General features: G+C 40.9%; 1 protein-coding gene across 1 annotated transcript; it reads left to right on the top strand.

Moving 5' to 3' along the window:
- Positions 1-9,850: 9,850 nt before the first annotated feature.
- cyp19a1a (cytochrome P450, family 19, subfamily A, polypeptide 1a) lies at positions 9,851-15,508 on the top strand (the record flags this gene model as incomplete). The annotated part of the gene is made up of 9 exons (XM_079555469.1): positions 9,851-10,019; positions 10,552-10,702; positions 10,770-10,924; positions 13,125-13,313; positions 13,567-13,681; positions 13,753-13,864; positions 13,977-14,139; positions 14,926-15,167; positions 15,257-15,508. 9 exons carry the CDS (start codon positions 9,851-9,853, stop codon positions 15,503-15,505), a joined length of 1,545 nt encoding a protein of 514 aa, XP_079411595.1. The 3' UTR covers positions 15,506-15,508.
- Between the last annotated feature and the right edge of the window lie 5,883 nt (positions 15,509-21,391).

Below are 21,391 nucleotides of genomic sequence, written 5' to 3' on the forward strand. Positions count from 1 at the left end.
CTTTTTTTTCTCCCCTTTTTTGTGTTACATCAAACTATATGCTTCCCAAAGACAGTGAATCTTTTAGTCCAGTGAATTATGCAGTTCTTATTGATTTGACTGTAAGATATTGTTTCTCCAAATGGACCCTTATTATAAAGCCTCGATTTAATTTACAAATAACAAAAAAAGTTCACATTATGGTAGAGATTTTCAAATATCTTTACTAAGACTTGGGTTGATGGAAAAGGCGGGGGTCCTGAGATGAGGGTATAGCAGGGGTAGACAAGTTTGCTAAAATGCCAAGGGCCGAAACTAACAATTGTAGCCTAAAGTACAGCAAACGTTTTCTACAAATCGCTAGCCACATAGCATAATTGCCTAACTCATTTTTGTTTTGATTTTGGAGAAACATGTAAAAAGACGTTTTATAGGAAACACATTGTTTTTCTCTTATTGCCATTTTAACAATGCAAAATGACTTAGGCAGTTATGCTATGTGGCACGAAATATACGTTTTGCAAATATATATGACCTAATGGGTTGTTTTGCCGGGAAATGTGAACATATTGACAGTATTTTCCACATTTTAAAGTACTTTATCACGTATTTGGTCTCTAATTCATGAATAAATATTCTCTCAAAATTCTCTTGGGGGCCAAAGGTTTTATGTTGGAATTTGGCCCGCGGGCCTGACGTTGCCTTCCCCTGGGGTAAAGCATAGATTTGTGAGCAAAAGTCAAATAACAAACCATACATACAATACAAATGACTAAATATTTTTTGTTTGATAGTATCTTCGTTATTAATTCGTTTTGACAGTGGGTGTCCTGGATTGTGGCCTGAAAAGTTTGGGAACCCGTGCTCTTGTCCAGGGGAAGACAACATCAGGCCCGCGGGCTTGATCCGGCCCTCGAGCATATATCTCCTGGCCCTAAAGAGGATTTTGAGAAATATAACATAACCAAACAGTGATTGTATACTACCAAAGAATATACTGACAAATAATTGCTTATCTTCAGTATGTTCAGGAAGTCAGCATCTCGTTCTGTGGCCTCATGAAGTTGCTGAACCTTGACCTTACCAACTGTTTGAATTGTTTTGGCCGTTCTCTGTTGTCAAATGTCCAGAGCCGTACAGTTGCATGTTTTGTCCTCAGAGCTCTGAGTGGTTTCCTCGGGCAGTAGGTCAGTGTGGGACAGTAGGGGACGTGAATGATTCAACACGATGTGAAGGCATTTGGAAACTAAAAGCTTCAGGGCCCAGTCTTTTTTGTCTGCCATTTACTGCAGCCTAAATACACCACTGTAAAAAAATATATATATATAAGCCTAAAACATGCTTCAATGTGTGTTACATTAATAAAGCGTTACACTATTAATATGTCTCGCATCCAGAGGTGGCCAGTAACTCAATCAATTAATCTAAGTTTTAGTCAGAGTAACAAAAAAACACGAAACTTACCCTTTACTGTGTTTATTTTATGAGATCTTGAGTCGGAGATTTTCCAGATTCCCCAATATTAACATATTTAGTGTCCATGTTTACAACAAAAGGTGACCAAGATGGCGCTGTAATCCAAGTATGGTCATTTCCTTTGTAGGACAGCTGTGGCTAAAAGGGGAGAAATATACAAAACTTTAAGACCATTTTCTCAAAATGAAGTTTTCATTCCACTCAACAACATCTCCAGAGATTCTTAATCTCAGTGGGACTTTCCTGGTAAAAAAAAAAGATCAAATGAAAAAAAGAATGGATCATACTTTGCATGGGTGCAGCGTCCACAGTGATGTGGTCGCTCGATCGAACTGTTGTGGTGAAAGAATTGAGTCGAAAGGCAAAGCTCTTGATTTACTGGTTGATTTACGTTCCCTGCCTCGCCTATGGTCATGAGATCTGGTAGTGTCCCGATGCAAGCGGTCAAGATGAGTTTCCTTCACAGGGTGGCTGGGCACACATCAGGCACCCTTAGAGATAGGGCGAGGACTTGGTCACCAGGGATGAACTCGGAGTAGATCCACTACTCCTTCAGGTCGAAAGGAGCCAGTTGAGGTGGCTCAGGCATGTCCTGGTCACCTTCCTCAGGAAGACCCAGGGCACGCTGGAGGGACTTGGCACAACAGTGTTGCTCAAGACAAAGTTGGAATCTTGCAAATCTTGCGCAAAAGTCTGTATAGTCTATACATGCCTTTCAGTCATGTTGTTGTTATGGCGGCCATTTTGAATACCGAAGTAGCATTGTGTAGTACTACCACATGTAACAATATCGCTACTCAAGATGAAAAAGAAAGACAACTGACAGTGGCATTTGTATGTACTAATTGCTCAAGTTAACAGTAAAAACATGCCCCCAGAGACGCACGTTTATGTGAAGAATCCAGTGAGTCAGTGTTTAAGATGTTAGCATTCTACCGGTTAGCATATAGCTTCAACAGCTCAGCTCCGACCTCTCCAAGAGAAAGCCCTGAACCACACTCCAAACCTTTGCTACAACTTGTGACAGAGGTCAGAGCTGAGCTGTTTCTGTAGTATTTCCTCGGTGTTCATGATGTGAACCACACATGTGTTTGTCATGTTGAAGCCATTGGCAGTTGATTGAATCAACTGTCAATGGATGACAGTTGCTAACCAGTAGCATGCTAACATCTTGAGCAGCTTAAACACTGACTCAGACAGACTCTGTTGACATGACAAACTGTAAAAATCACAGAGAAAGGTTTTTTTGTTTCCTCTTCGATTAGTTAGTTTAGCCTAACGCTACTTTGGTAATCAAAATGGCCACCGGAACCATGCGTGATGTCATTGGAAACGCATGTATAGTCTGCGTTTAAAAACACAAGATCAGGCCTATATGTCTCTGAGCCGGCCTGGGAAACGTGTTGGGATCACACTGTGTTGAAGTATGATCCCAACTGGTTTTGTAAAATGTCACAATAATCAAGGAAGATATCAATCTTTTTTTCATATGGTGAAGCCCTGAACCAAGCTATTTGTGTATCTTTTGTTCCTTTGATAGACACACATACACCATCCACTGTTGACCTTTGTCAGTCAATCTGATGTTGGTTTCACAGTGTTTACGGCCAAAGATAAGTCACCGCACCAGTCCTGCCAAAATGTCTTCCCTGTGGTCACTCTGAACAAATACCATCATTTTCAGCTGACGGCGGCGCAGGGTTACATTAACATATATTCTCATAAACTCCAGTGGAAATGGGCATTACTCAAATACAGCAGAGAGGGGGGGATTTCTCGGTGTTATCTGGCGGGTCATCAGTCGTCATACAGCCTTTCATTATGGAGCCGTCACAGTCGCTCATTCACTGCCCGGACATTCCTCTGAGGAGTGTGGGAAGCGAGACTCACTGGGGCCTTTATGTGAGCGGCCCGACCGGGACAAAGGGATAAGAAACAAAATCAAGTCAAACCAAAGGAATTCTTGAAGTATAAACAACAACGCGCAGATTTTCAAATGTCTGGAAATTATTACAGTGCGGGAGGCATAACAAAAGTTTATTTAAACAGGTTTTTACAATTGCTTCTGCACTTTTTAAAACAGGCTAAATCACTCAAACCATAAAATATATTAGAGCATTTTACGACTTTTGAAATCATCATCAAGACACTGGGCAAGGACAAGCTGGTGCTGTACTGATGTAAACTGTCAGGGGGAAATATTTATAGTATATATATCACAGTGTAATTTTGGGAAACATTGTGTCGCATGAATGTGGCCGAGGCTTCTCGCTCCCAAAACTAGTGGTTTTTATGTTGTTGTGATGTTTTGTTTTTTTTTGTTTATTCTTGTGACTTGTTGATAAAATAACTATTTTGAGTGACAAAATCAGCTCTCAGAACTGTCTTTGTGGGGACAGAGGAAGAAACGGTTCCACATCATCAGAGGAGCGCAGTGGCTCTGTAAATATTTTTGGGCAGCCTTGCTACTGAGAGCTGGCGACCCGGGTCAAAGCTATCAGACAAAATTTAAAAAAAAACATATAGATTGAGAACGGCGCAGAAATGTATTAAATATTAAAGTCACACCAAGTTCCCCGACTTCTTTGTCAGTAAAATGAACAGCACGTGTTTGTGTTTTGATCACGTTTCTGCGGCGTGGAGTTTGTCCTGCGCTCTTTAATACTAGCGGTAGACCAGTACCATCGATATTCAGTGTCCTGTCTCTCTCGGTACATGAATGGACAGTGTTTAACTCACAGTGGGAGAAAATGGTTTGAAGTTTGTCCAGTTGAGAGCTTTATAAGTTGTGCGAGGCTGTGCGCGATGTTAATTAACTCGGTCTTGAGCAACGCTGTTGTTGCGCCAGGCGGAAGATCAGCCCTTAAAGGTACAGGCCACCGTTTTTCCATACTGAGTTATGTTCTTGCCTGAGCTTAGACGAGTTGATGCGTACCTGTCTGGTCTTTGTGCGTGTGCTCAGTCAGAAGATGTTGTTGGCATTTGGCCTCTCCCAGCATATTCCTATGGCTCCAAACGGGGGTTAAGTTAGAAGCTACCGCGCTCTTCCACGGGCATGCACAAAGACCAGACAGTTACACATCAACTCGTCTAAACTCAGGTAAGAACATATCTCAGTATGGAAAAATGGTGGTCTGTTCCTTTAAGTGTTTGAATATAATGTGAAAATCAATACACAATACTTTTAGTAATTTATTATATATTTATCTATTGCTTTATTTAAATCTAAAGTCTAAAAGAAAAATAACAGAAATTCATCACAAGGATTTTTTTCTTATAACCAGGACTCACTCAGGACAGTGTTAGATCAAGCCAGATATTAACCAGGACTAAACCAGGATTAATTCAGTGCAGAATCAGAACCATCAATAAAAAAGCAAATAGCAGGACAAATGGCTCATATGAACATGGACTAAGCTAAAGTTACGGAGATTCAGTGCAAACCTAAGACAGACAGTGTAGCGATTCGCCTGTCTCTTCCAAGGCGCGAACGCTACTACGCACTATTAGGTAACGGGCGGATCTGTGTACCAGCAGGGGTGAATAACCAACCAACAAACAAATGATTTCACTTTGACTCTATTTTATATGTGTACAGCCACACCCACCCCAATGCTCGAGCGTAAAACCCGTTGAACACAAAATAACGCACTAAGGCACCTGAAAAGAAAAGGTAATAGTCCAAATAAAGTCCGTAAATACAGGTCCAGACCAGGAAGCCTTGAATCCCACCGCAGGCCCGGTTTAACCCGAGTGACTGCCCTCCCGTGCACCCGAAGTCGGACCAGACACCCCCAGCAGCTCTGCGAAGCGTTAATCCACCTCCGTCCTGGATGGTTAGTTCCAAAAAAAGTGCATACATCCACAAAAGGTTAGCTCCCGGCAACGCAACTCTGGCAAAGAGTCCCAAGTTGGCGTGTGACGTCACCTTTCTCGCGCACCCCCGTGTGCGTGACCCATTACCCAGATATACCGGTAACCCAGGTTAACACAGGAATACCACCACCTTACAATAAACATAGTATATGCCTACTGTGACCAGTTTCTTCACATTTGAACAACATTATAGAGGGTTTTGGTTCACCCCTGCTGGGTGACTCACATATAGGGACCTGGGTGGTCTTTACAACAGAACAAAATAAAGTCTAAACCAACCAAGACTACACCAGTCAAGTCTAGTTGAACAGAAAAAATAAAAGTAATTAGGTCTAGACTGCATTTGTAATAAGTATAAGGAGTTTTAGAACTTGAAGTCTTCACAATATCAAGGAAAGCAGCATTTTCAAGGTGGTAATAAGAGGTTGTGCCGCCGTGGCTTCCGACGAGCAAACCTATCAATTACTTTCCCTGGACTTATATCATTGAGGTATGAGCAGCTTTTAACACTGCATGCAGGGTCGGTAACATGTCAACATCAAGCAGTTTGAGTCCAACTTTTCTCCTTGCAGGTAGCGATGCAGGCCTTCAGTTATGCCAAGCAGTCGGGAAAACATGACCAAGATGTAGACATTCCCGAGAGCTTGGACAAAAGGCCATGAGACATTGGAGTGATCATGGCTCCAAGGCTGCCTAAAATGAAAGGTCTTTTTGCCGTTCTTTGAACTTTATCAAAGAAGTGTTGACAAAGTTTTTCCAACAGTTAAACGAAGGATGAGGCCGCTGGTCGGGCCTTGCACGTGTGGCATAGGACAAGATTCAGCTCATGGCAAAGCAGTGAACATACACTGCCTCAGAGTGACGTTTTCTAAATAGGGCTTGTACAGTCCCCACTGCTACACGCATGACCGTCATAAGACTGAGTGACACAAAACATGGTATCAAGTCCATTCTTCTGCAGGAGTTCCTCGATAGTGTTATGTTTTGAGCATCAAACGTCTATAGTGGCTGCATCCACTAACAGACACATACAGCAAGCAGCTCTGTGCGCCCATCTCTGGCTTCATCAGCCATATCAGCATACATCCCTGTTGCCTTAATCTCCTCACATATGTTTGTAGTTATTTCTTTCGAAGTGCTTGTGATCATGTCATTCTGTGAAAAATGAGATAGGTACTCAGCACGGCATGTGGAAGAACAATTCTTCAAGAAAGGATCACATTTTTTCAGTAGTTTCATGCATTGCCCTGGACTCATTTAAACTCTTCACACCAAATAAAGGCTCTCTGTTGCCCTCCATAATGGGTGCGAGGATACTGGGCGAGAACAACTTGTCTTGGCCCACTTTCTGGGGTCCCTAAATCACAGCCTGATGTTCCTCCTTCTGCTCCTTGCTGTAAATCCTGTCCTTCACTTGAGTCATTTGGAAGTCTCTCTACTGTCCCCGGGTCACTTTCTCCTGCTTCTGTTAGCTTTGATGCTGCTCTGTTTTGCTCTTCTTTTTCTCTCCTGTCTTCTCCTGGCCTATCTGAATGATCAGAAAAATGCTTGGTCATTATTCAATACAAATATAATGCAGTAAGCAAAAACAATAAAAATGTCAAACTCAACTCAAGCAAATGTGATCTAATATGTTTACAATCCTATCTTCTTTTTACCTGGTTCTTGTTCCACCGCTGCGCTGTTCTCATTCTTGCTTCTCGCATCTTTCCCTCTTTGTGCGAACATGCAACGATGAACCAAAACCACACAAATAAATATTGTACATTTGCTTTGGTTTCGTTTTTCTCATATTGAACGGATAGGAATGCTTTTACAGCTTGAAAAAAAATCAAAAAAAGATCCGGGGCTTTTGAAAAAGCCACCCCCTAGCTCCGCCACTGAAGCTTTAGATACAGTACAAATTATGGAAAAAATAAAGTTGAATTCATATGAAATTTCTTTTTTTTTTTTTTTTTTTTTTGCCACATCATCCCGCCCATCGACTGTGCGATAAGAGACGAGTATTTTAGACTCGGGCCTGAGAAACACAGGACAGACGGAACTATCTGAGCTGACACTCTAATACACACACTAACACATGAGCTCACGTCCTTGAAAGAAAGAAGCTGCACTCGAGATGCCCTTTTCTTTGTTCAGTTTATCAAGTCTGATATATAGTCCGTACATTTCTCCAGTTTGGACTCCGTAGAAGTAAGTTTTGTTATTGTTGTTCCTTGTCAAGACGGCTAAGTGTAAGGTTAAAGTTGCTAATCATACGGTTGATAATATATTTGCAATATGAAAAAAGGTGATTCAGAAACAGGTACCTAGTGGTGTGTGGATTATGGATATTATTATGTTGCTTGGTTACATAGAATATGAGTGGACAGAGTTTTCTTTTCTTTCAATAATATTTTGTAATTGTGAAACTGAGGATGAAATTTTCTTTGATGTCCATTTAATGATGAACTCAAAGATTCATTGTACCCATAGGTACATTTTGTTTCTTGATGCTATGTTGAAGCTCTTCTTCAGAATCGAACGGAGGTGGGGAGCCAGGATATTTGCTCAAGTAAGAGTAACGTTGCTTTGGAGTCATTTCACTCGAGTAGAAGTGGAAGGTGGTGTCCAAGACTCAAGTAAAAGAAAAATGGCAGAAAATACAGAAAAACAAAATAATTGTAAAGATAAAGGGGCACAAGACGAGTCTATTACCAAAATCACAGTGGAAAATGTAACTATTACTTTTATGCACACAAGAGTACAGTAAAAAGCTAAAGGTACTGTATGGATAAAGTACTCTAAGAAGTACAATTACATCTAAAAGTTCATGTACTTGAGTAAAGATAATTGAGTACTGCCCACCTCTGGAATCGAACCCTATCTGGATTATTATTTTGGATACAGATGGATTGTGCAGTATCACCAGGAAATGTAAATGTTTATTACATTGATTATGGGGTAGGTGTCTGTAAGCTTCTAGCTTCAGCCTACCACTTTATTATTTTAGCTCCTGTAACAGAATAATGTTAATGTTGTAGAAAATTTTAAATGTAAACTGCTCAAGAAAAATACTAAACTAAACTAAACTCTCACATACGCATATTAGCCCAATGTACATGTTTAAAGTTTTTAGACCCTTTTTGAAAACTGAATTGAAATGATCCCTAATTATTATAAGTAAAGACGAGGACCCTAAGTAGGTTATCTCCTGAAGAAGCCGAAGTGTCACCAGCAGTGTACGGTACAAACTGTATACCTGTACGGTACAAACTGTATACCTGTACGGTACAAACTGTATAGTGTAACTAGTGACACTGACAGACCGTTGATTAACACAGCAACATAAAATGTCCAATTATGTGGACCTATTAATAAACTAAATAGACTTTAGAGGACGATGTAAGACTATCACAAGGCTGTGCACTTAATATTAGCACAAATACAAATAAAATAGGCCAAATGGAAAGGTAGACTTAAAACATCTGGTTTGTCAATATCATTCCTTTGTCCATGTCAAAAATATCTTAAATAGCAATAATCCTCCCACAGATGCAGTGTCTAGAACCCAGGCTCCTCCTCTCCCTTCTCTCTCCTCCTCACCCTTCTCTCTCCTCCTCTCCCTTCTCTCTCCTCCTCACCCTTCTGTCTCCTCAGCTCACACTGCTCTGGCCCTGGTCTACGCTCAGCCCTGACTTAGTCTGAATAATACAGCTCATTTTAAGATTATTTTATAGCGCGACAAAACAGAACCGCTAAAGTGACTGGCTTCCTCGCCCTGTCAGCTCTTTTGTTTCCTTTCCCCTTAATAATCATGTAACAGTCATGTCGCGCTGGTTCGTTTATAAAGTTATCGAATTTACTTTGTTTACTTTACTCCCACGTCTTAGATGGGCTGTACCATCTTACGGGGAAACACGGGGACAGCACAGCTGCCCTTCTGTGGTCAGGAGCATGAGCTCATTAAAATTGTTGCGCATTAAAACTGTATTTTCAGCACATTTTGGTCTAGAAGGGCAAATATCTAAGAACATGCATGAAATATGAATGAAATAACACTTAATATTGGGGAGAGAAAAAAAACTGGTCTTGAGAAGGGCACTTAAAGGGCACAGGGCAAAGGGGCAGGTGTTTTGAGCACCACCTGGGCTCTATCTGTGCACGTCCCTGATGGGGATCAAAGAAATTGCTTTGGACTTGACATGGCACATAAATGCTCATTTATGATGCCAAAATCCTTTGGTCTCATGAGCCTGTTTGAAGATTGTGAGAGTGCAATGTATCTCATTTCCAAACTGTCAAATACTGCCTTTTTAACAGAAACCAAACCGAATCCCAAGGGCATGGCAATTATCCATCCCTCAAGGTCGGCGATTTTTTTGTTTACTCCCTTCATGTGAATGTTGTGACTCTTGCAGCTTCACTCGACTTGGCCTTGGCTCGTACCAGGGTCTGAGATTATAAACCCCGTCCCACGCCGCTGCTGCATTTTTCTGCAGTCGCTCTTCAAGCAACAGCCTCAGTCCAGGGAAGCGCCATGACGAATAAGAGTCTGGAGACTGTCTTGGTGGACTCCAGATCCCACAATGCCATGGGGCTGTTTTCTCTGGGAGTGTCCGTGGCAACCAGGACCCTGGTGCTGCTGCTGTGTGTTACGCTGCTCGTGTGGAGCCGCACTGACAAGAAAAAGAAAGCATCGGCACCAGGTTCGGATTATGTTTGAAAATGAATGATTATGTGTGTTATTGTATGTTTTTAGAACATCCCTTCATGTTTTGACTTTATCAGAAAAAAAACATACGGGAAATTGATGAGGGTGACAGAGATCAGGCTGATTTTGACTGATTGGATCATATCTTTTTTTATTCCTTTTCTCTGAAATGTAACTGTATTTTACTTTATTTTATTGGGTGAGGATTACATTGCTCAACTATTTTTTCTGCTGCTAAGTTTGTCAAAAATCAAACATTAGGGTTTAATACACATTGAACAGCAGTTTTGGCTGCAATTGTTCCACATTTTCCCCTCAATTTACTTTATAATCTACATTTTTGTCTTAAAAATGCACACATCTTTTGTGTTTGTAGCAATAAAAAGCCTTAAATGTGACTTGCTGCCACCTACATGCACCCCCGTTTAAATAAATTGTACGGTCTGTATTTTTCCTACTTTCCATCAGTGGTTTGTAAATGTTGGTAAGCACGTAGTCGCTAAGTCATTTTTCCCTCCCTAAAACAGGTCCCTGGTTTTGCTTTGGCCTGGGACCTCTGCTCACTTACCTGCGCTTCTTATGGACTGGTATCGGCACGGCCAGCAACTACTACAACCACATGTACGGAGACATCGTAAGAGTGTGGATCAACGGAGTGGAGACACTCGTCCTCAGCAGGTACAACCTCCCACTACAACAGGACAATCTTATCTCAGTGTTTTATGTGAGATTATCTAATCCTTAGGGCTTCCGCTGTGAACCATGTTTTGAAGAGCTCCAACTACACGTCGCGCTTTGGGAGCGAGTTGGGACTGGGCTTTCTCGGGATGCACGAGAGTGGGATCATTTTCAACAACAATGTCGATCGGTGGAAGAAAATACGTGTCTTTTTCAGCAAAGGTAGATATCACTCATTTTGTTTGCTTTATTTAAAGCTACATTCCAGGTCAGGCTATACTGTATGTAACAATGCCACAAGAGCAACTACGTGAACTGTGTAAAAGTCAAAACATAAGCAAACATGCAGCTTCCAAACAAGCTTCTGATGAGCAGCTACACACCAAAAGGGGGTTATCAAAATCAGGCTTTTTCGAGAACATCTCATGTATTAAAAACCTCATTATTCAAAGCAAAACATTAAAGACGCATAATATATTCCCTAAGAAAGCCACATGCTTTTGATTTTTGCAATGTAGCAAGGCAAGTTTATTTGAATGGCACATTTCATACATGTACAACTCAATGTGCCTCACAGCAACACCAGACACAATAAAAATGCAATAAAAAGGATGAAAAACACAATTAAACTACATAAAAAAATGAATTAAAATATATGTATGTATATTGTATATATTAAAAATTGTTAAAATACAATCAATTGCCATAGGCAGCAGTAAACAGATGTCCTATCAGCCTGGACTTTAACATACTCAGGGTTGACGCCTGTCTCGCCTCCTCACTGAGGCTGTTCTAGACTTTTGCTGCGTGAAACTGAAACGCAGCCTCACTGTGGTTGGTGGTGACTCTGGGAACCACCAGGAGACCCCTCCCTGAGGATCTCAGGACCCGAGGTGGTTCATACGGCTGTAACATGTCAGAGATGTAGTATGAAGGGACTTGTACAGGAGCAGAGCTATTTTAAATTCTATTCTCTGAACGACAGGAAGTCAGTGCAGAGACCAGAGCACTGGACTAATGTGGTTGTATTTCCTGGCTCTGGTCAGGACTCGAGCAGCAGTGTTTTGGATAACCTGCAGTTGTCTAACAGCTCGTTTACAAAGGCCAGTGAACAGGCCATTACCATAGTCTAATCGACTGGAGACAAATGCACAAATTAATCTCTCCAAATCTGGTTTTGACACTGTGCGTTTTTTATTTTAGCAATGTTTTTTGATGGTAATAGGCCGCTGATGTAATGGACTTAATATGACTGTTAAAATTCAGGTCTGAGTCTATGATTACCCCTAGATTTCTAACTTGGCTTTTGGGTCCCAGTGAAGGCGTTTCAAGTTGACCAATGACAACCTCTCTGTGTTTTGTGGGCCAAAGACAATTATCTCAGTTTTATCCTTGTTTAGCTGGAGGAAGTTGCTTTGCATCCACAAACTAATCTGTTTGATACAATGACACAGTGAATCTACAGGCCCATGTTCACCTGCTCTCAGTGAAACATAGATCTGAGTATTGTCTGTGTAATTGTGATAGAACATATTGTTACTGGATATCAATTGACCCAGTGGAAGCATGTACAAATTGAACAAGAGGGGCCCCAAAATCGACCCCTCGGGAACCCCACAGGTCAATGCCATCAGGTCTGAGATACAGTTTCTCTAGTAAGATCCTATGGTCCACTGTGTCAAATGCAGCGCTAAGGTCTATTATAACTAAAACTGTGACCTTGCCTGCGTCTGTATTTAGCAGATTATCCTTATACTCATTTCAATATTTTTATATAATAATATATTTTTATTAATTCATTGTGTGTATACGTGTAGGAGAAATAAGAGAGTCACTCGTTACAAATGAATAGTGAACATCCGATGTACAGGCACTGCTCTGGTGGACGTTCTTGCAGTCAGCGTGCCAATTTCACACTCCCTCTAAACTTGTGGCATCTGTGGCATTATGCTATATGAAACATTTCAGAGTGGACTTTTATTGTAGACAGCCTAAGGTATGTGTGTGATATTCATGCGTCTAATCAACATCTTGATATGCCACACGTGTGAGGCGTGAAGGAGAAGTGCTCACTAACAGATTTAGTCAGGTTTGTGAACAATATTGAGAGAAAAGTCTATTGTGTATAGTACACAATATATGAAAAGTGAATTTCTCCATTGTGAGATCAAAAAACGATTATCTTATCTTTTATGTCTTTGAGTTCAGTGCATGGACAATGGGAGCAAAAGTGTTGCATTTATATTTTTGTTCAGTCTACGTTTGTCTGCAAACATGGCAATGCACATGACTGTTTAAATCTCATCCACTCACACATGTCCATGCTTCTAGTATAAAACCTTTCTTCATAAAGTATATCTTATTTATCTGACTCATCTGCCTGTAGCTTCTATAATAATGATTTAACTGTGTTGTCTCTCAGCTCTGACAGGTCCTGGTTTGCAGCAGGCAGTGGACGTCTGCGTGTCCTCCACTCAGAGACACCTGGAGGAGCTCGAGGCGGGGGCTCCGGGGCCTCGCCAGACTCTGGGGCATGTGGACATCCTGAGACTGCTGCGCGGTACTGTGGTCGACATCTCCAATAGGCTTTATCTGGATGTTCCCATCAATGGTAAAAATTATATCAAGAGATTTTAAATGATTGCCTACAGAGATGAGGACTAAGTGCTGACAAAACTTTACTTCATCAAATGGACTAAGAGTCTGGACTCAACTGTGACTTTAGAAAACTTCTGCTTCTCCTCAGAATTAAATGAATGCTGTGTGGGCATGTGTTTACTCTACACTTTCACATACCAGTGTGAGAGGCTTTACTTCTGCAATGTTCATTGCTTCTTATGTTATACATTTCTGTTGCTGTGCAGAGAAAGAATTACTACACAAGATCCACCTGTATTTTGAGACTTGGCAGACGGTGCTGATCAAACCGAACATCTACTTCAAGTTTAACTGGATCCACAAGAAACACAAGTCTGCAGCGTGAGTCACTTTCTCCTTCAACGGTGGTCATGGGTGAGACACATTGAACTATTCTGAGTTTTGATCCACAGTCAGGAGCTGAAGGACGCCATCGAGGAGCTGGTGCAGCAGAAGCGCAGATCCGTGGAGCAGGCCGATAAACTGGACCACATCAACTTCACTGCAGAGCTCATCTTTGCACAGGTCTTTATTGGCCGTCTCCCCTTTTTAGACTTTTTTACAGACATCTACTGTGTCCCCAATGCACGCACCTCTTGATCATTCACTGTCCTAAATTCTGTGTGTGCTTTTGCAGAACCATGGGGAGTTGTCTGCAGATGACGTGAGGCAGAGTGTTTTGGAGATGGTGATCGCTGCCCCAGACACTCTGTCCCTCACGCTGCTGTTCATGCTGCTGCTTCTCAAACAGCACCCCCTAGTGGAGCTCCAGCTGCTGCGGGAGATAGACACTGTTGTCGGTGAGAGATGTTGATATACCTGAGAAAGTATTTGATTTCACTACTTTAGTAAAAGCACTACTCAAATATTCAAAGTAGAAAGCAAAAGCTTCAAAAACACAAAGATAGCACCGGGATTCACTCTCCGCACGGCAACACAAAAATTACAAATAGCAGGTACTTTTGCCAGGTGAGTTCATTAATCCTGAAATCTGATATACCTTGTTTTTGTTTAATTTTATGCTCATCGACAATACATGATTTATTATAGTAAAAATAAAAAAAACCGCATAACTAATAAAATTTAGGCTATTTTTAAGCATTTAAGAATAGCCACAGTGGCAAGGAAGTTCATGTTAATTCTTCAACATTGCATGCGTTGTTTCCCTTTTCTTAATATGATTATATATTTAATACAATTATGCATTTAATGGAAAGGACATTGCATTAGAAAGACAGCTTAGATGTATCTAACTTTGGTGACTTGGCAAAGCGTGATGAAATTATTATTGACCTGCTTGCAACATGTGTAGCAATAATTGTTTAGTAATTTCACTTATGGAACCATTGAAGTTTACATTGAGAATCAGACTGACTGTGGACTTCATTTATGTTTAGCAAATTTTGATGCATTTGCCACATTTGTCCAGCACTTTGTCCATATAAAGGTATTTTATCAGTATCATTAATGAGTCTATGTCTAATTATTATTGAAAGTAAATAAACCCAAATGCAGTTTAACGTTTCTTCTCTCTCGGCACCGGATTAAGCTGGTCTCTAATTTTTCATGTATTGATTTAACTTCAGGTAAGAGAGCGGTGCAGAACTCTGACCTGCCTCGGCTGCAGGTGATGGAGAGCTTCATAAACGAATCCCTGCGTTTCCATCCCGTCGTCGACTTCAGCATGAGGCGGACGCTGGCTGACGACGTCATCGACGGCTACAGCGTGCCAAAGGGGACAAACATCATCCTGAACACGGGCCACATGCACCGCACGGAGTTCTTCACCAAGCCCCATGAATTCAGCCTGGAAAACTTTGAGAAAAATGTAAGGCGCGGTCAAACATTGCAAAAAAATAAACCACTGCTTCACTGCATTTCTCCTGCAGTAACAAAATCCCTTCTGACTCCCCACAGACCCCTCGCCGTTACTTCCAGCCATTCGGGTCGGGCCCTCGTAACTGTGTGGGGAAACACGTCGCCATGGTGATGATGAAAGCTATCCTGGTGACGCTCTTGTCGCAGTACTCGGTCTGCCCACATGGGGGCATCACTCTGAAGCTGCTGCCCCAGACCAACGACCTGTCCCAGCAGCCCGTGGAGAAGGACAAGCCCCTGACCATGAACCTTCTGCCCCGGAACAGAGCCCCGAACCAGGTTCACTAAAGGACCGGGGGGGCAGGGCGCCTATGGGGGCACCATACTCGAATCAGACGGGGGACGTTTCTGAGGAGCTGTGACTCGCGACTCGGAAGTAATATGTCTCTACATTTTTGCAGTTTTGAGTATTCTTCGGGTGATGTTTGATCTCTTAACCCCCGCCTTAAGCGAGCACATTTCTCCAGTTTGACTTGACCCAAATTTAAAAGCTTCTTGAAAAAAACAAAAAACAATATAGTGTCAAAAACGAGACGTAAATAAGGAAAAAGCAACAAAACAGTTACATAAAAGCAACAAAAATGAATGCAAAAAAAGCATGAATAAAGCAACAAAAATGTGACCAAAAAGAGCACAAAAAATACGACGATAAAGTGACGACAACATGAGGAAAAATCTTCGATCACTTTTGAAGGTCTGAGCTTTTCAAATGAGGCGTTACACACTGACCTATTATAGGTATGTGGATAACATTTTCAAACTCAATAGAAAGACAAGTAAATAGTTAAAGTGGAAAGATGCAGTAACCCCCTACAATATGCAATGAAATGTGTGTGTATATGTTCAGTATGAAGAAAGTTGCAGCGGTTTCCAGTTCAAAATCAGCATCTCTCTTTAGTCCCGCCCATTCCATTGAAACGAATGGAGGTCAGTGTGACCTAAAAAGAGAAATGACCAGAACTTTTTAAATATTCAAGATTCTTTCATCAAAATTTCAGTAAACATTGATTTAACATATTTCCATTGGTTGCACGTGTTAAAACATAATTTTATATTTTAGCTCCTTTTGTTCATTTAAACATTGGAGTTTGGTTTAATTAGGCTATTTTCAGTTGTGTCAGTGGGCAGAGTAAACAAAACTAATGATAGTGGACAGAAAGTGGGGAAAAACAAGAAACAAAAGTGGAGCTGAGTAACTGAATGGTGTTGGCACTAAGGTTTATCTCTTCCACACGTGCATTGGCAGTAGTGACAAAAAATGTGGGGGAGTTTGAAAGATCACAAAACTTTTTGCAGCAAACGACAACAAGACACTCTTCATGTCCACCTCCTTCTCCACAGTGTCCACAGGATTTGAAAGGTGTATATTAATTTCTTGCATATTGAAGTTAAAAATTAAATTTTGAATTTGCTACTGCGGGAGTAAATGAAGACCGATTCTCTCCATTTCTACACAAGACTGAAGACAATTATCCTGATTACGTGACTAGTGACTTACTGTGGGAATGACCAGTATGATCAGGGCAAAACCCGGTCACAGATATTGGGGACAAAAATGGCCACTCCATTTTAGAAATCTCCACATACCTACCTATTAGGCTGTAAGCTGCAGTCGAGAAGCTTTAAGATTTTGGTCAAACTGAACTGGAGAAAAGGTGCTTGGTTCAGGAGGGAGTTAATTTAGCTATTTCTTTATCTACGATGTCAACGCTTGTTCTATACTGTACTTCCTGGATACAACTGTGTGATTGTAAAAACTCTGCTCTGCTCAAAGTGCTTTTATCAGGCAAGGAAATTCTGAAATCTGTTCTTAAACGGGCTGGACTTGTGACTCGGACTTGGATTTGTACTTGAGGGCGACATGGATTTGATAATTCATGACTCTTTTTTTTTTTTACTATGTAGAAGATTTTACATCGTAGTTTTACTTTGTATTCCGTCATAGTAAAGATGTTCAGTCGTCAAGTGGACTGGATTATTCTAAATGAGTTCAGTTAACAACTTTGAAAACCTCTTCTATGATCATTGTACTTGTATTATAGAAAGCACACAATGATACATGCAGGTGAAATTTATTGTCAAGAGTTTCTCACATAACTCTTTGTAAGCACATATACTATACTAAATCAAACTGTCTAAACTGATGAAACTCTGTATATGCTTATTTTTGAATAAATAAAAGTTAGGTCAAACCACTTGATTTTTTCATATTTATTCTTACAATTACTAAGTTATCTTCAAACCACAGGAGAAAAATGTGAACGGTATTAATCGATGTCGGCCTGAAGAGGGCGCCAAATCCTAGTCATTATTTCTTACACTGTAGATAAATGTGAGTATAAGTTTTATTCACATGATTATTTGCATTGATTTGTCGCTCAATCCTCACTGCATTTTCAAAGACCATAATCGAAGTTGAGAAACATAAATATTAATGATGGAGAGCTGCATAATGACAATCAATTTGCTTGTTTGAAAAAAGGTTGCAATTCTTTATAATAATATAATGTGCAAAATTACAAAGGTATTTGCCTCCATCAGGGTTCATCCAGTGATGAAGTAAAACAATCAAACTCCCTCCCCCTGATTGGCCCTGAAAGGCCCTCCCTGTTCCCTGTGCATATGATTGACAAGCAGGTTCACATGAGCTCGTCTCATTGGTTAAAGGGATGGCACCAGGGATTCTTACTAGCATCTGAAATCAACATGATTATTTAATATTACTTAAAGGAACAGGCCACCGTTTTTCCAGACAGAGATATGTTCTTACCTGAGCTTAGACGAGTTGATGTGTACCTGTCTGGTCTTTGTGCGTGCCTGTGGAAGAGCGTGGTACCTTCCAACTTCAGCCCCGTTTGGAGCTATAGGAATATGCTGGGAGAGGCCAAGAGCTAACAACATCTTTGGTGTTTGTGCGTGACTGAGCGCACGCACAAAGACCAGACAGGTACGCATCAACTCGTCTGATCTCAGGTAAGAACATATTTCATTATGTAAAAACGGTGGCCTGTTCCTTTAAGATACATCAAATTCAAGCCCAGGCGCTCAATTACATTCAATCCATTCAATTGGTCTAACTATCACTTTATGTAAAAAGTTACAGATACAGGAGCAAAGAACTTCTGAAGAAAGAAAAATGAAAGTAAAAAGTATCCAATGGAAATGATCCCACAGTAACTACAAAAGTATTCAGCATAGACTTTGAAGACAACTGACGCAGTTAAAGTGCGTTGCATTATGAAGAATTGAAGGCTGTACTGTTGTTCTGAAGAGACTGAATGAGCGGCTGCTAGTTTTTTGTTTTGTGCCGCTTCTGTTCAGAGCGATTTTACTGCAGCTGTAGATTCACCAGCTGCGCGCCACGAAGAGGTCGCTGCGAAAGAAAGGCATTCAACCGAAATCCACAAGCGCTTTCGCTTTTTATCCCGTTATAAAATGTAGAGAAGAAGTAGAAAGTAGATACAGTACCTGCTCAAAAAAGTAATGAAGTGAGGGTCTGCAACCTTCAACATCAAAAGAGCCACTTGGGGCCTGTTTCAAACCAAATGAAAGCGGTAAAGAGCTTTATTTTTTCTTCTTCTTTCATCTTCAAACAGCAATGGATACAGGTTTTTAACTGATAAAATAATAACATTGATGAATTAAAAGTAGCAACTTCATGAAAACATAGGAATCTGGATGACTTTCATTTTGGCTCATATGTGGTCTAATATTTTTTCCTGAGATAGCCATTCATATTCGTGTCTTCTCTCAAATGCTAATTGAAAGTGTGCGCTAAGAACTGAAGCAAGATTTTGAAACACAAATCGAAAATCTGCTCCCAATCTCGAGGTTAATCAGAAAAACGACTATGGTACTACTACGATATTGTCTCAAAAGTCACGTTGCCGTTTCTCCCTCAGCCTCAAACATGCACCGCTCCGAGTGACGCAATAACCTGAAACATGTAAAATGCTCAAATGTTGCACAAATTTACACACTCGCCGTCCTCCGCGGGGTGACGGGGTGATTGCAGAGAGAGGCAGACAAACGGAGAGAGTTTGACAGGCAGGAAAAAGCTTCGAGCGCTGATCAATACCTGCCCGATACTCCTTCAGCATCAGCAACAAGTCGGCCCCTCGTGACCGGTGTAAAACTGTGGACTTCGGCCAAACTGTCTAATAAATGTCGATGGATGTGGGATTTTAGTGCAATGTCATGAATACAACAACTGAGTCAGGAGTGTCGAGATTTACGGATACGGTGTCTGGCTCAGGGGTCTTCAGCTTTGATCAACACATGAGCTACTTTAACAGAAATAAGTGGCACAGAGTTTATTATTCTTTGAGGATTAGACAAAATGTATATTTAAATGTGACTTGATTCATGTGAGTCAATTGGCTAAGAAAGCTTATGTTAGTGTGTCATCTCAGTCATTCAGGAATTATTCATTGTAGTACAGATTTTTGTAATATCGCTAACTGGACTGGTTTGGTTGAGGAAGTTGGCTAATGACAATTTCGCCCAAGCCCAGAACAATGGATATTTAAATAGGTGGAACTGTTACATTTGGATAGGCCAGAGTTTAAATAAACCTCTAGCTTGTGAGTGTAGCCAGTCGTACATTTGAATGACAAGGGTGAAGGATCTTCTGAGGACTCAACCAAACCAACCCATCAAGCTTTTGTCTAAACTTCAAAAGGCATTTGGGGTGCTACTCTGGTTTAGCTGCTCATACTGACTTCACAGACTCATGAACAGTAAATAACCTGTTACCCGTGTCTGTGTAAACAAACAAAATTAGATCTCAAGCTTCCCAAAAGGTCTGGTAAATAGCGGAAGAGTCCAGCTGAGCGCCTGCTCCTCTCCGGCCCCCACTGGTCAGTGTCGCTTTGTCTCCACTCATCGGAAATACAAGAGTGGATAGGATGACCCATCACTGCCATGTTAAAACTCAGATTATCCCTACAAAAAGTTAAAAGGACTTGTTCAAATGTATATTCAAAACAAGCAAGGCTTAAAGCAGTACTAAGTAACTCATGCCCCTAGAGGCCATAAGTGCCACTGCAGGTGGTTACGTTTTTTTACTCATTGTCCGTGAGAGTAAATACTGCGCTGACAGAAAAGACAAAGGGAGAGAGCGATATTGTACATCCAATACACAAGATCATTTTTCACTCAAACTTGGCTGTAAATACCTAAATGCCTAAATGCTAATGTGGCCAACATGTGACTAACATGTGCTTCTGGCACCCACTGTGCACTGCCAGCACAAATATCAATGGATTTCTTTGGGAAATGGCTCATTTTGAAGAGAATAGTCATTAGGATTAAGGCAACAGAACTGGAATTGCCAAAAAGTTTGTTTACAAGAAGATTTTCTCATTTGTGGAGTATTTTTAGGTAATTTCTGACCGTGAAAACTGAAAATAATGAGCCAAATTTTCCAAAAAGAGTATTTTGTTGAAATGTTTCTTGAATTATATTTTACTTGAGTATTTTGAACCAAAAAAATCCAGTCAACCTATGATTGGACCACAAATAATTTAATATGGATAAGAAATGTTTAATTTCAATGCTCGATTTTCATGTTTTTTTTAATTATTCTGTCCTTAATTAATGTTTTGATTTATGTGATGGTGTTCCATGACTGGAATAGATGTTTTGGGGAGAATTGCCTGTTTAAAAATCTGTGCCACATGTCTATGGAACTGGAATCAGTCCCTGATCAGGGACGGCGGTCCTGAACAGGTTAAGTGGTGCTAGCCCGCAGTTAGCGTTGCCTATTAGCCTGTTAGCTTCTTCTTCGTGATTCTATTAGTGTGTATTGGTGGCTCCAGGTCGGAGCAGGGAAAGTTTCGGTTTTCTGGCCAGAGACACCAGGGGGAGATGAAAGACCCCCCCAAGGACAACGGAAAGGATTTATTATGGTAAACAAATTACTTAGTACTGCTTTAAAGGGACCAATACGACCAAGACGAAGCACGAGTTGTTAGCACTTTGGCCCCACAAGGTCGTGAGTTCAACGGATCAGGCATTTCACATATAAAACAACGACTGTCTTTGTTAACTTTACTTTACAGCACAGGGTAGAAATAGTAGAATCACGTGAAAGTGCATTTTACAGCCCTGTTTCCGTGTCATTTCCAAGAAAATTCTGTTCATTTTTCCCGTTAATTTCTCCATATTATCATC

Source organism: Gobius niger (genome assembly GCF_951799975.1).
Source record: "Gobius niger genome assembly, chromosome: 4".
In the NCBI taxonomy this organism is placed as follows: domain Eukaryota; kingdom Metazoa; phylum Chordata; class Actinopteri; order Gobiiformes; family Gobiidae; genus Gobius; species Gobius niger.